Source organism: Miscanthus floridulus, chromosome 1 (assembly GCF_019320115.1).
Source record: "Miscanthus floridulus cultivar M001 chromosome 1, ASM1932011v1, whole genome shotgun sequence".
Lineage (NCBI taxonomy): Eukaryota > Viridiplantae > Streptophyta > Magnoliopsida > Poales > Poaceae > Miscanthus > Miscanthus floridulus.
The window spans coordinates 201,928,889-201,941,757 of NC_089580.1; the positions used below are offsets into that span (position 1 = coordinate 201,928,889).

A 12,869-nucleotide genomic window follows, 5' to 3' on the forward strand; every position below is an offset into this window, starting at 1 on the left:
ACTATCCTCACCACAAATATGAAGCACCAAGATAAAAGTGGTACCATCACAGGCGTCAATCAATGGGCAAATTATTCCATTCCACATAATTTCCTAAGTAAAATTATCATCAATCTGAACATCGCACAACGCTATCCATGATTTTAAATCCAATCAAATTGCGAAAGCCAAGAATACTGAACATTGTTCAACAGCAAGCTAAATCGTCCCATCAACACCGAAACAAATCAAAAGCTAAATCAATCAATAAGATATAGTTGTTTCCAACCCATCAGGCGTTTCGGTGTCAAGAGATGCCGGTGTACAGTTGCAGTTCCATCCAACAGAATGTCAAGATGATACAGACCATGCCCAAGAGCTGAATCTACTTCTTGGGCAGGGCCATTCAGTCATACCTCTATGCTAAACATATGCTCCTTGCTACAGTTGAGTGGAGCAGAGATGGTCATTTACGCTCTGTTGACTAAATTGTAATTAGCCTATACAAACTGCAAAGATATGACAGAGAATTTTAAAACCTATTCCTGCTGCGAGATCAAGGATGCAGGTAGCTACAAGATGCACCCTTTCTCCCGCACTTGAGAATATACATTAGCCCCTAGTTTGTCCCTTTGAAGTTGATCGTGATGACCCACAGCTGCCAAATCTATCAGACCTAATCCTAGAGTGATTTGAACTAAGTAGCCAAGATTCACTGATTTGGGAGTACCTGCCACGGTGATGATGACTCAGTTGGCTGCCCCGATTAGCATTATCAGGAGGGTTCAAGCCCTTGTTGTTTCCAATGGTCTCTCCAGAAATAGAAAGACTGGAATTGGTGGTTTCCTGCTTCCTTGATTCTTCCAAATAGCTTTTACTCGAGGGCTCTGTTTTTTCATTGCTATACATGCTGAGATTCTGACTAGTAGTCCATGTAGTACCCCAGTCTAAGCTCTGATTGGTTGATGCTTGAGAACCTAAAACTCTGGTGCTCTCATCTACTGATGATGTTGACATACCATTTGGTATTGATGGGATCTAAAGTAGTGAAAAACACAATGTCATATGATAAGTATACAGGAAATAAATGACATTAAAATATTGCAACACCATTACCTGATCAGACAGCATCCAATCTGCAACAGCACTCAAGTTAGCCTGGTTCACATTTTCCTCCCCAATCATTGATCCTCTTTGAAAAAAATCACTATTAACATGGGTCACAGCCACCTCGTTGATATCATATGTTTCCTTCCCCTCAGTTCCAATACCTGGTGGAGAGAAAACAGATGATTCAACAATAGAATAGAATTAATGAAGAGTTCTGGAAATGCTAATCATCGACACGCTGACTAACCAGATGAAGGTTGGAGCATAGGTCTTGGTGAAAGCAATGGCCACATATCATTGATCGAATCTTGAATACCCCATAGTGCAGAATTAACAGCATCACCTTGGTAGTAGCTAGGCTCACCCCAAGGAGATAATGCGATAGGGCTAGAGTAGCGTGGTTCTTCCTCAGCTGAAGCGGCTAGGAAGTCCTCGACTGATCCTGGCATGTACGAAGTTCCACCCCTTTCTTCCATTAAGGATTCCAATACATCTGACACATCTATCAACTCAGCACCAAAGGAAGGATCAATTAACAAATTCTCTCTTGTAGCAACAATAGATTCACTCTCACAATATTGTTCTTTTTGAATAATTTCTTCACCTTTAAAATCTGATTTCGCGTCACCTAATTCCCCAGTTGGAACACCAGACTTTGGTGGTACAAAGGCATCTGATGAGTGGACATGTTGCTTAGTCATTAAAGTTTCAGGTGCTGCTGATGTTAACCCAGAGCTGTCCACAACAGGTTCCTTAAACTCAGGCCTAGGTGTTTCACTAGAAAATCCACGCTCTAGGATATCAGATGGTACAAGGAAAACCTTGGATTGAGGAGAATGAGTAATCGAACCATTTGATGGGTTTGCTTCAAGTATTCTTTTCTCATTCAAGATCTCCATCTTGCATATCTCGGAAGCAGATGCAGAAATAGAAGTTAGATTTTGAGGCACTGTTGATGTTAACCCGGAGTTATCCATGAGAGGCTGCTCACCCTCAGGTCTTGTACTTGGACTAGGACGTTCACACGCATTATCTTGGTTATCACCAGAAGATGAAGCGAAAACGCTAGAGTGAGGAGGTTGATTAAGTGAAGCATTTGATGCATCCGCTTCAATTGGTCTTTGCTGATTCACAAACTCCTCCATTTTACATGTACCAGAAGCAGAAGCAGAAGATGTTGCTAGAATTCCAGGCGCCACTGATGTAAATACTGAGTTGTCCATAAGAGGTTCCTTACAGTCAGACCTTGGAGTTGGGCTAGGACATTCACGCTCAATATCGTGATTATCGGAAGATACAGTGAAAATGTGAGGAAGCTGGTTAAGTGAAGCATTTGTTGCATCCGCTTCAAGCGCTTTTTGCTGATTCACAAACTCCTCCATTTTGCATGTATCAGAGGCAGAAGTTGCCGCTAGGCATTTCAGGCGCGGCTGATGTTAATACTGAGTTGTCCACAAGAGGTTCCTTACTGTCAGATTTTGGAGTTGGGCTAGGACATTCACGCTGAATGTCTTGATTATCAGAAGATACAGGAACACTGTGAGAATGAGGATGATGATTAAGTGGAGCATTTGATGCATCTGCTTCAAGCGTTTTTTCCTGATTCACTGACTCCTCCATTTTGCATGTATCAGAGGCTGCAGAGGTTGTCGTTAGAATTTCAGGTGCTGATGATGTTAACACTGAGTTGTTCACAAGAAGTTCCTTAGTGTCAGATCTTGGAGTTGGACCTGGACATTCACGCTCAATATCTTGATTGTCAGAAGGTACTGGGAAAATGTGAGAATGAGACTGATTAAGTGGAGCATTTGATGCATCTGCTTCAAGTGTTTTTTGCTGATTCACAAACTCCTCCATTTTGCTTGTATCAGAGGCTGATGCAGAAGTTGTCGCTGAGTTGTTCACAAGAGGTTCCTTACTGTCAGAATTTGGAGTTGGACCTGGACATTCACGCTCTATATCTTGATTGTCAGAACGGTACCGGGAAAATGTGAGAATGAGGAGGTTGACAAAGTGGAGCATTTGATGCATCTGCTTCAAGTGTTTTTGGCTGATTCACTAACTCCTCCATTTTGCATGTATCAGAATCATGGGCAGAAGTTGTCGTTAGATTTTCAGGAGCAGCTGATGTTGAAAGTAAACTGTCCACAGCAGGAATCTTATTCTCAGACCTTGGGGTTGAACTGGGGTATTCATGTTTCTTATCTTCGTTATTAGGAGAAGATACAGGGGAAACCTTAGAGTGAGGAGAATGACTATCTGAAGAACTCAATACAACAGCCCCAATTACTTGTTGCTGACTCACGACCTCCTCCATCTTGCATGTATCTGAACCAGGCAAATTCAGTAGTAATATTTTCAGGTGATGCTGGTGTTAATCCTGAGCTGTCAACCGCAATGTGCTTATTCTCAGATCTTGGAACTGGACTAGGAAACTCACGGTCAATATCTCGGTTATCAGGAGAGGATACAGGGAAAATCTTTGATTCCGGAGACTGGTTAACTGAAGCATTCGATGTATCCAGCCTCAAGTGTTCTTTGCTGATTCGTGATCTCCATCTTGCACATATCGGAAGCAGATGCCGAAGGGGCTGATTGTGGACTGCAGATTGGAACTCTTTCTGCATGACTCAGCATGCCAGATGGTGAACTAGAACCTCTGTCTTCAATAGGGGTTGCTGGAGCACAGCTCTTAGGCTTTGCAGAAGCAATAGAAGAATGAAGTTCATCGAGAAAGCTTGGATTAGTTGTTGAACTTAAGCAAGAGCCTTCATGTTGACTTGAAGCTGTCCTCGACTCGGCCGGACTCCAAGCAAACAAAGGACTGGATACATCTTTCCCGATACGTTGAGTAGGTAGATTTTTTGATAGATCCTGCCTTGAATTCATCAGATCTTTAACAGGTCCTCTTTGTGAACTATTTTTAGATTCATGTTGACTTTGTGACCAGGAAACGTACTGATTCTGATGAGATTCCACATTACCACGTCCACTACAACTCATATGTGCCACGGTAGGACTCCATAGGGTTCCACTGCTGTGATGGTGGTTTGATTCACCAGAGCATCCCTGTATTCCATCATGGTTCAAGTCTGTGTGCCCATATGAACTCCCAGGAGATTGAATGAAAACAGAATGCTTATTCTGGCAGTGTGCTTGGCTATTCACAGTATAAGCATCCTTCAGTGGAACCGAACTAGTTGATAGCGACAAGCTATCATCTGGAGAGCACACACTTTCCCTTTCTGGAACAGAATACTTACTATGCTGAACAGTTATTCCAGAAGAACTAACCATGCTATGACCAACAGGGGAGAAAGCATTGGTCTGATCCACACTAGGGCTGTTCCTTGTATCTCCAGTGCCAACCAGTGTTGCCTTGTTACTTGTATGTGATGCAGCCTGAGTGAAATCTTTCTGCTGTTTTGAAAGCACTTCAGTCAACAGCAATGATCTCTCTCCACTCTCAAATGTAAGCCATACTCTCAGATCACGTGGGAAGTAACTTGTCCACTTTGATAGTTGCAAAAGAGTAAATGGACCCTGAACATTCCCAGAAGGATCCTTGTAGTGCCAGACTTTCTCCGGCTCTGTGTCATTTGACATTGTTACTCCAGAAGATGAAAGTGATCCAGCTTCATACATAGTTCTGTTTGCTGTGCTGTTCTCCAAACTTCTTGCCCCTGATTCACAAATTGTACTTTCTGTGGACAAGCTTTTTGGATGGTGGCTAGAATCAGAAACTTTTTGAGGATGGTTTTGCTTAGTGCTAAGATATCTTGATATTCTTCGCGATATGGTTGTATCTGGTCTTGTCCGATTTACCGACTTTGCAACTGCATATAATAAACAAGCAAATGCTCAAACACTACACTTAATCAACACTCAGACTCAGAAATGTGATTTATTTTAATGAGTTGATGCTTATCACAACATAAATTCAAATGTACAGCATTGCAACTTTGGAAGAAAATTACAGTGCAGAAACTTATACTAGATGGATATTTAGAATATACTCAACAAACCACATGAAATTATGCTACAGTTGCAAGATTTATTCGATACAAGAGAAATAGTTACATTCCAATATTTATTAGGCCAGTCTCAGTGGAGAGTTTCATTATGTTGTTTCCAAGACGACCACGTCATGTAGAATGGAATGAAATATGGATGAAACACCCATTCTCAATGGTGAGTTTCATTCTAGAGTTTCATAGATATTTAATGGTGACTCAGAGAGAGTTGGTATTCGTGCTAAGAGAGTTTCATCCCCATGAAACTCACTTCTTCTCTCTCTTATTAAAAACCTTGCCACATCATCAAAAGCGCTTATGTGGCAGCTCATTAAATGCAAATGAAACTCTGATGAAACTTCCACTGAGACTGGCCTTAATCAACATGCAACTTGAAGCATTAACATTACAGGAAGATATATACCAGTTCTTTTCTCATCTGTTTCTTCAGCAGACTCATAATAGGATCCATATGTGAGTCAACATGCACTTCCAGAACTTCATTAATCCTACGAGTTCTTTCCTCAGAATTGTCGAGAAGCTGCAGCTTTTCTACATATTCTCTAAGTGTATGATACAGTCAAGGATCACAAAATAATGAAGCATGCAGTACAAGTAGTTGCCTATAGTTCTATAACAAAAATAAAGCTGTACTTGATTATCATGAATATTCACAATTCCTGAGCAAAGGATTACAAGTTATTAGAAGCACGCCTCTCTACTGCTGAAGCTATGACAAGAAAATGGGAGCTGCCCTAAGTTAAATAAAATTATAAAAGCATAGCCAATTTTGGTAAGGAGCGAAAAGGATCCAGAAATCAAGAAATGGCAATTCAGTCAATTAAAAACATTATAAGTGCTAATAAAGGCATCACACATCATAATATGGTCAATAGGATATTCTTTTCTGCGCCCAGTTTCACTTGCACGATCACGTAGATGCCCAAGCCTCTGCTTTTCATTTTCAAACCACTGTAAAGATTATAAATACTAGTAAGTCAAGTTTGAGATCTTTTGAAGAAAAAAAAACGATCATTGTATACATGTCGAGTTGTCCTTACATCAGTTCACTCTTACAGATTGCAATATCATTGCTTTCTCTAGGATATCCCCCTGCATTAATAATACAAAACAAACACAAATCAAACCTACACATATCTGATGGGCCAAAACGAAATTAGGTCACAAGTGTTCAGTCCCATGTAGCAGTACCACTTTTAGTCTGCTAATTACACCACACTTCATGCTCTGCCTTAAACGTTTGCACTCCTCCTACACAAGCAAATGTAAATATCAAAACGAGGTAAAAATGAAACCCAATGTAGTTCAACTAAGAGTACCGCCTCTAACTTGGAAGGAAGAACTAGAATTTGATCATATTCCCCCTTGGGTAAAAAGGTACGACCATAAATACCAAGCATTCAACAACACAAACTAGACAATAAAATCAAATAAGGACTTCTAAAAAATGCTACCTCTGGGAGCTAAACATCAGACAGGACAGTAAGTAAAAGATGTTAACCTCTATAAAATCATGATTAGATATTGTATCCATTGTAATAATCTCCTTTTTGTTTAAATTCAATATCTCAAGTGCAAAATTTGTCATCTTCTTTCCAATGCTATACTTTTCTGGAACCTTGTGTGTTCCTGCAAAAAGAAAAGAAAGAAAATGAAAAAAAATAGCTCACCGTTAAAACAAACTTTAAGAATAAATTTAATAAAGAAGTAAATTATCTTACCAATAACTTTTACGAGACGATATATGTCTTGTTTCTGGCACACATCAGAAATTTTTATCCTCACAAAACCACCATGAATTTTGTCTGAGAATTTGGCATCATCAATTAAATCCTCCATCAGGCTGCGCCTCATGTAAATCAAATTTATATTATGCATGTCAACTGCTGCATAATCCTCAAGATTAACTTGTGTATCTCTTTCCATCTTTCTATGGATCCTTCTCTTATCAGGAGAAAATTTTGCAGCCATGTCATTGTATCCATTGGTATCTACATGAGCTGAATTGAGATTGATAGTCACTTGGCTACTATCAGATACTGTTGAAGTCTCATTCATCGGAAAATGCATTTCCAAAAGCTTTAACATCTCAAAGTGAGCAACTCGTGCTTTCCTGAACAAGCGGTGAAGTCTCGAGTCACAAATAATTTGGCTTTTCCTCTGAGGATCGCGAAGGTTATTCTTCTTGATATAATCAAGCAGAAGAGTCTGAACATCAAACGGAGAAATGAAAGATTGATCGCCATCTCTCATGTGTCCTATAAACTCCAATAGCTCTGGTGATGCCCATTTCATGTTTGGTGGCAAGGGCACTGGTTCATTTGGTACTTTTGTGTCTACTGGCAATGGCACCCGTTCATTTGGCACTTCCGTGGGAACGCTCTCAGTATTTCTAGTTGGAAGCTTGACCTTTTTTGCAGCAGTGCTACAATCTTTATTTACCTTTCGGCGTTTTTGACCCTTTTTCCTTGAATTAGTTCGCCTTTGTTTTCTTGAGCAGCAGTCAGAACCAGCATCATCATCATCATTAGCGTCAAACAGGTCATCAGACGACTCCTCTTTTTCTTTCCTAGCAGAAGTGCTAGGAACATTCCATCTGTTCTTGGCAGTAGTAAGTTCTTCCAATGTTAATGAAAGCTTCCCTTTCAGATCTAACCAATATAGCTTGAACAGGTACTCCCAGCTGAGTATGTCATCAAAATCAACCTGCAATAGACACATAACATGAAAAAGAAAGGGTCAATTGGGCATGTAGGGAAGTGCATCAAATCATATGTGAAATATTTAGTTTCTCAAAGTATGGACCATATGAGGTTCAGTGCTAAGCAGGACAGTGCGGCTTGTGGGCAAGATAGGCAAAGAATAAATATTAATCTCTCAAAGAACAGGAGCGAGTGAATGACCAACTTGCTAAAAAGGCTTGTAGGCAAATAACATAACACCAAGTTGAACTGAAACGTGTTTATGAGGTTTACCTTTGTTGCACTTTCATCTTTGGATTCTATCAAAAGTATAGTCCCATAACATGTGTCGCAGAAGCCCTTTGTCCCCCTGACACTGAAGAATTTACCCTTCTTGATGCACACTTTGCAGAGGGAGTATGTACAAGTGTAACACATGTAGTGCACTGCCTTTTCACAGCTGCTGCATATGTGCCAGCCTGGCATACAAAACGAGAAGAAACGCAGAACAAACAGTTAAGCGGGTTTACCATTTCAAGGTTAACATCGCATTAAGATACATACTCCATCTTCTACTATCCAAAAATCCGAACAAGCTGAGCTTCATTACGGAACTACGCATCAGTTATCATCACCCTCACAAACAACAACATGGTACACCTCAAAAACAAAAACATATCGGTTTGTACATTTGCATAAAAAAGGAGGAAAAGAACTAGACAATCACAATCCCAATAACTGAACGTAACCACGCAAAGAGCCTACACAAACACATCCCAGAAACTTCTGCAGACAAAAACAAGAATTCTTCAATGATAAAAGATAGGCAGTTGAGCATTCATACCGAAGATACTAGGTTAATGAATCGAATCACACGTGTGAATACAATGAAGCACACAAAAGGTGTTGTAATCAAGATTATTTATTGCCCATGACATGACACGTGACCAGTGTCACCAGGGAAGTGGTACGATGCCGCGTTCCTTGTCCTGGGAGCGCGGAAAACAGGAATTCTTCAATGATAAAAGATAGGTAGTTGAGCATTCATACTGAAGATACTAGGTTAATGAATCGAATCGCACGTGTAAATACAATGAAGCACACAAAAGGTTAATCAAGATTATTTATTGCCCATAACATGACACGTGACCAGTGTAACCAGGGAAGTGGTACGATGGCACGTTCCTTGTCCTGGGATCGAGGAAACAATCTCGTCCCGGCCTTGGCAAAACCTTCCTGAAGTAGCATACCACGTTCCTCGACCCAATCGATCTGGGAACTCAGTTACTGTGAACGTGACTGTTCTCCACCACACGTGATGTATTCTACTTTCCCTTTGGACCTGTCTTCTTAGCTATCAGTTATCACTTACCATGTTAGCTATTCACGTTTCTAACGCGGCAGTGTACGGAACGGTAACCCCACTCAAAGTAAGTAAGGGAATGCAAACTCATGATACGAGCCATCTGATTGGTAGAGGCAAGATTATTGTCTCAATATCGGGAATCTAAGTCCATTAGCATTGTCCGAGAAGCTAGCGGCACACGAGTCCCGTGGAAAGCATGCGCGAACTCATGATACGAGCCATCTGATTGGTAGAGGCAGGATTATTGTCTCAATATCGGGAACCTAAGTCCGTTAGCATTGTCCGAGAAGCTAGCGACACACGAGTCCCGTGGAAAGCGTGCACAAACTCATGATATGAACCATCTGATTGGTAGAGGCAGGATTATTGTCTCAATATCGGGAACCTAAGTCCGTTAGCATTGTCCGAGAAGCTAGCGACACACGAGCCCCGTGGAAAGCGTGCGCATGTCTAAATCAGTTCAAAAATAGCATTGTTTGCAAGTGTATCCAACCGCCAACCAACCAATATTCACTTCAAACAATTGCTAGGAAAAAGAAATATAACCAGTAACACATGCATGATTCCTAATTTTGGGTATTAGAATTGCGCAGCAAGAAATGCGAAATAATCCCACCCTGCCACAACAGGTTTAAGCAATGGATGAATGAAACTCACCGCAGTTCCACTTGCTCCGGCACTGGAAGAATGCCTCGTCACGCTTGATGCACGCTGGATGGTAGACCTTGGGGCAACCCCTGGAGCAAGAAACAGAGACGACGAGCAGGCGGGTCAGTCAATCCCCAATCCGAAAGAGAGAATAAAAAATTCCAGCGCGCAATTGCGGAGGCAACACGTGCGGGGCAGAGAGCCTCGGAGAACCCCCACGACGCGTCCCGCAGTCAACACGGAGGGAGGAGCAGGAGCGCGCGCTGCACGGGCACCCACCTCCGATCGCAGACGACGAGGTTGCCCCCGTCGAAGCAGATGAAGCAGACGACCTCCTCCTCGTCCTCCCTCCTCCTGGCGGCCCGGGCGGGCCGCGGCGCCGGTACCACCGCCCCAGCCCCCGCGCCCGCGCCGTCCTTCCTCTTGGGCGGCCTCCCCCGCTTCCGCTTCTGCCCGAGCTGCTGCGGAGGCGGCGGGGTCGGGAGCGGGGGCGGTGGTGGGTCCGCCGCGTCCCCGATGATCGAGCTCAGGACGCGCGGATCGTCCGCCCCCGCAGGGGGCGGCGGCGGCGGGAGGCGGAGCTCGGGCGGCCAGTCTGCCTCCGCGGGGGCCGGGGACGCCTGCGCGGCACCATCGGGCGCGGCGGCCTCCATGGATCGGTAGGGTTTAGGGCCCGCAGCGTCGCCGCGGCCGGGGAGCGTGGGAGCGGTGGTCGTCGACCACGGGGGGGTGGGGGGGGGGGGGACGACGTCTTCCTCGTCTCCCGCCGCGGCGGTCTCGTCTAATCCTGGGCGCTGCAGCTGGGCTCTCGCGTCGCGTACTCGCGTGCGATGACTACCCGTGAGCCCCCAGCTGCCCCTGCCTCCCTTTCCCCGCCCCTGTGGGCGCGTGGGGGCAGAGGGGAGAAAGCGAGAGCTGCTGTGCTGCTTGCCTGCCTGCCTGCGTCTCCCCGGGAATGAAGTGGAACGGAACGGACGGAAGAGGGGGTGCCGGAATAATTCGCGGGGTTGGGAGGGGCCTTTCGGCATAAAGGCGATCCGGCGGAGGTGCGGTCGGCGTCAGCTGCTGCCGTCCGCTTTTGGTTCTGGAGGACTTGCAGGGGCGGTTGGGCCGGTGGGAGCGCACGCGACTGATCCATTCCGTCCAGGCGTCCAGTGGGGCGGACACGCGGTGAGGGTGACACATCACGCGGGACGGGGGCCGCCACCCGCCAGGGGGCCGTGGATTTCCCGGTTCGGCCCCCGCGGACTCGGGGATTTCGCGCTGGGAGAGCGCGAGCGTGACGGCGGGCGAGTGGTTTGGTGCGGTTAATAAAGACGGGACGTGGGAGGGGGAGACTAGTCTACGGAGTAGCCTGGCGCACGGCGCACGGCGCACGCTGCACGCCACCACGCTGGCCACGTGAGCCTGTTCGTTTGCCGTGGCCCGTCGTTAACGATCATAAATTTGAGTCAAAATCAGTCAGCCGTACTTTTTCACGTACCATCGACAATACGAAGCAGCGAACCGAATAGACCGTGGACTCGGTGCGGCATGGCCCGGATGGCAGAAACAGGCCCCCTTTGTTTTGTTTTTTTTTTGGGGGGCCTTGGCCTTTTTGGACCGCCGCGTGGTTCGTGAGCGACTCCGTGTCCGTCCATACTCGGATACTCCCCTCCTGCCGTTGCTTTGACTGACTCGGTTGGCTGGAAGTTGGAACAGACTAGCAGCCGTCCGCAGCCACACACCAAAGCCGTCGCCTCCGGCGAGGAGATGCAGATTCGTTCCTCCGCGCCGTCCGTCCGTCCCTGCAGCGTGTACTAGTACCAGTACTAAGCGTGGACTAGACTATCAGCCAATTCGTTTGGCTGTGGTTTATCGTAAACGATAGTAAATTTTTAGTCGAAATAATATTTTTCTCTCACACAAATCAGCCAGCAGTATTTTTTCATAAACCAACAATAATACGAACCAGCCAACACCGAATAGGCTGTATAAGCACTAGTAGACTGGTAGGAGGAGGAGCACGGCAGCTGCTGACCGCTCGAAATATGAGACCCTCGCTTTTCTGTCTCTCCTTCCCTCCCGCCGGGTACGCCGCACGTGTGCGTGCGGGTGGCGGCGTGACGCGCATGCCGAATGGCGCGCCTGCCTTTCCTTTTGCTGGGTGCATTTTTCTGTCTCTCTTTCCACCGCCGCTCGGGCCAAAGAAGAACACGGACGATCAACTGCGGACGATGATGATGCGCTGCGCTGCAGTGCAATGAAGGTCCGCAGGCATTGTCTTTCACCGTTCGTTTTTTGTTCTCACCCGTGCATCAGTGCGTGTTACAATGCGAGCGCAGAGACTAACGTAGTATTACGTGCTTTAGAATTATTATTATCAGCTAGCAAAACAACAAAAGTAAAGTGACAGTGACACGCTTTGGTGTTTCTTTTGGGACAGACGGACTGGAGGAAGAAGAAGCTGAAGAAGCAGCATCAGCATCCGCCACACCGCCGCGCGCGACCCAAAATGACAAAGTTACGTACATTTGCCTCGATTTTTTTTATTTTAGCCTTTTTTTAAAAAAAAAAATTTCTCACAAATAAACCTCTGAAAGAAAGATTTTAAAATATGGACCCTTAGCTCGGCGCCATTGATGCTGGCGTCGAGCTAACACGTCTCGGCGTCAGCGTCCCTGACGCCGAGCTCCTGGGCTCGACTCAAACGTGGAAGGTGACATGGCAGGGAGCTCGGTGCTAGTGTCGGATACCGTGAGAAGGGGTACCCTAAGCAAGATCCAAAAAACGACTGCTTAGACTTCGTAAAAATCGAAACCAGCTAAACGCTGCTGGCCTCGGCCGATTCTCCGACTCGCCCGAGGCCCCATCACCGAGGTCTGCAATTCTCCGATTCGCCCGAGGCCCCCTCGCCGCTGACCTCGGGCGACCCCCTACCAAAGGCCTCGGCCGACCCCCTCTCTCGTCGCAGGCCTCGGCCGGGCCACCGATCCTCCGTCTCGCGCGAGGCGGGCTCAGCAGCACTCCGCTACCTCTTCCTTCTCCCGTCCCTCTGGCAAAACGTCGTGT

The 12,869-nt window shown here is 45.6% G+C and overlaps 1 protein-coding gene across 1 annotated transcript; it reads right to left on the bottom strand.

Moving 5' to 3' along the window:
- Positions 1–225: 225 nt before the first annotated feature.
- Positions 226–10,771, bottom strand: LOC136450629 (uncharacterized). The gene is given in 17 exon segments (XM_066451174.1): positions 226–1,017; positions 1,096–1,250; positions 1,337–2,504; positions 2,506–3,063; positions 3,065–3,436; positions 3,438–3,611; positions 3,613–4,925; positions 5,527–5,565; positions 5,568–5,671; positions 6,004–6,077; positions 6,168–6,215; positions 6,315–6,374; positions 6,625–6,752; positions 6,845–7,829; positions 8,099–8,283; positions 9,828–9,907; positions 10,098–10,771. Coding segments are annotated over 17 exon segments (6,243 nt in total). The 5' UTR covers positions 10,472–10,771; the 3' UTR covers positions 226–591.
- Positions 10,772–12,869: the final 2,098 nt, after the last annotated feature.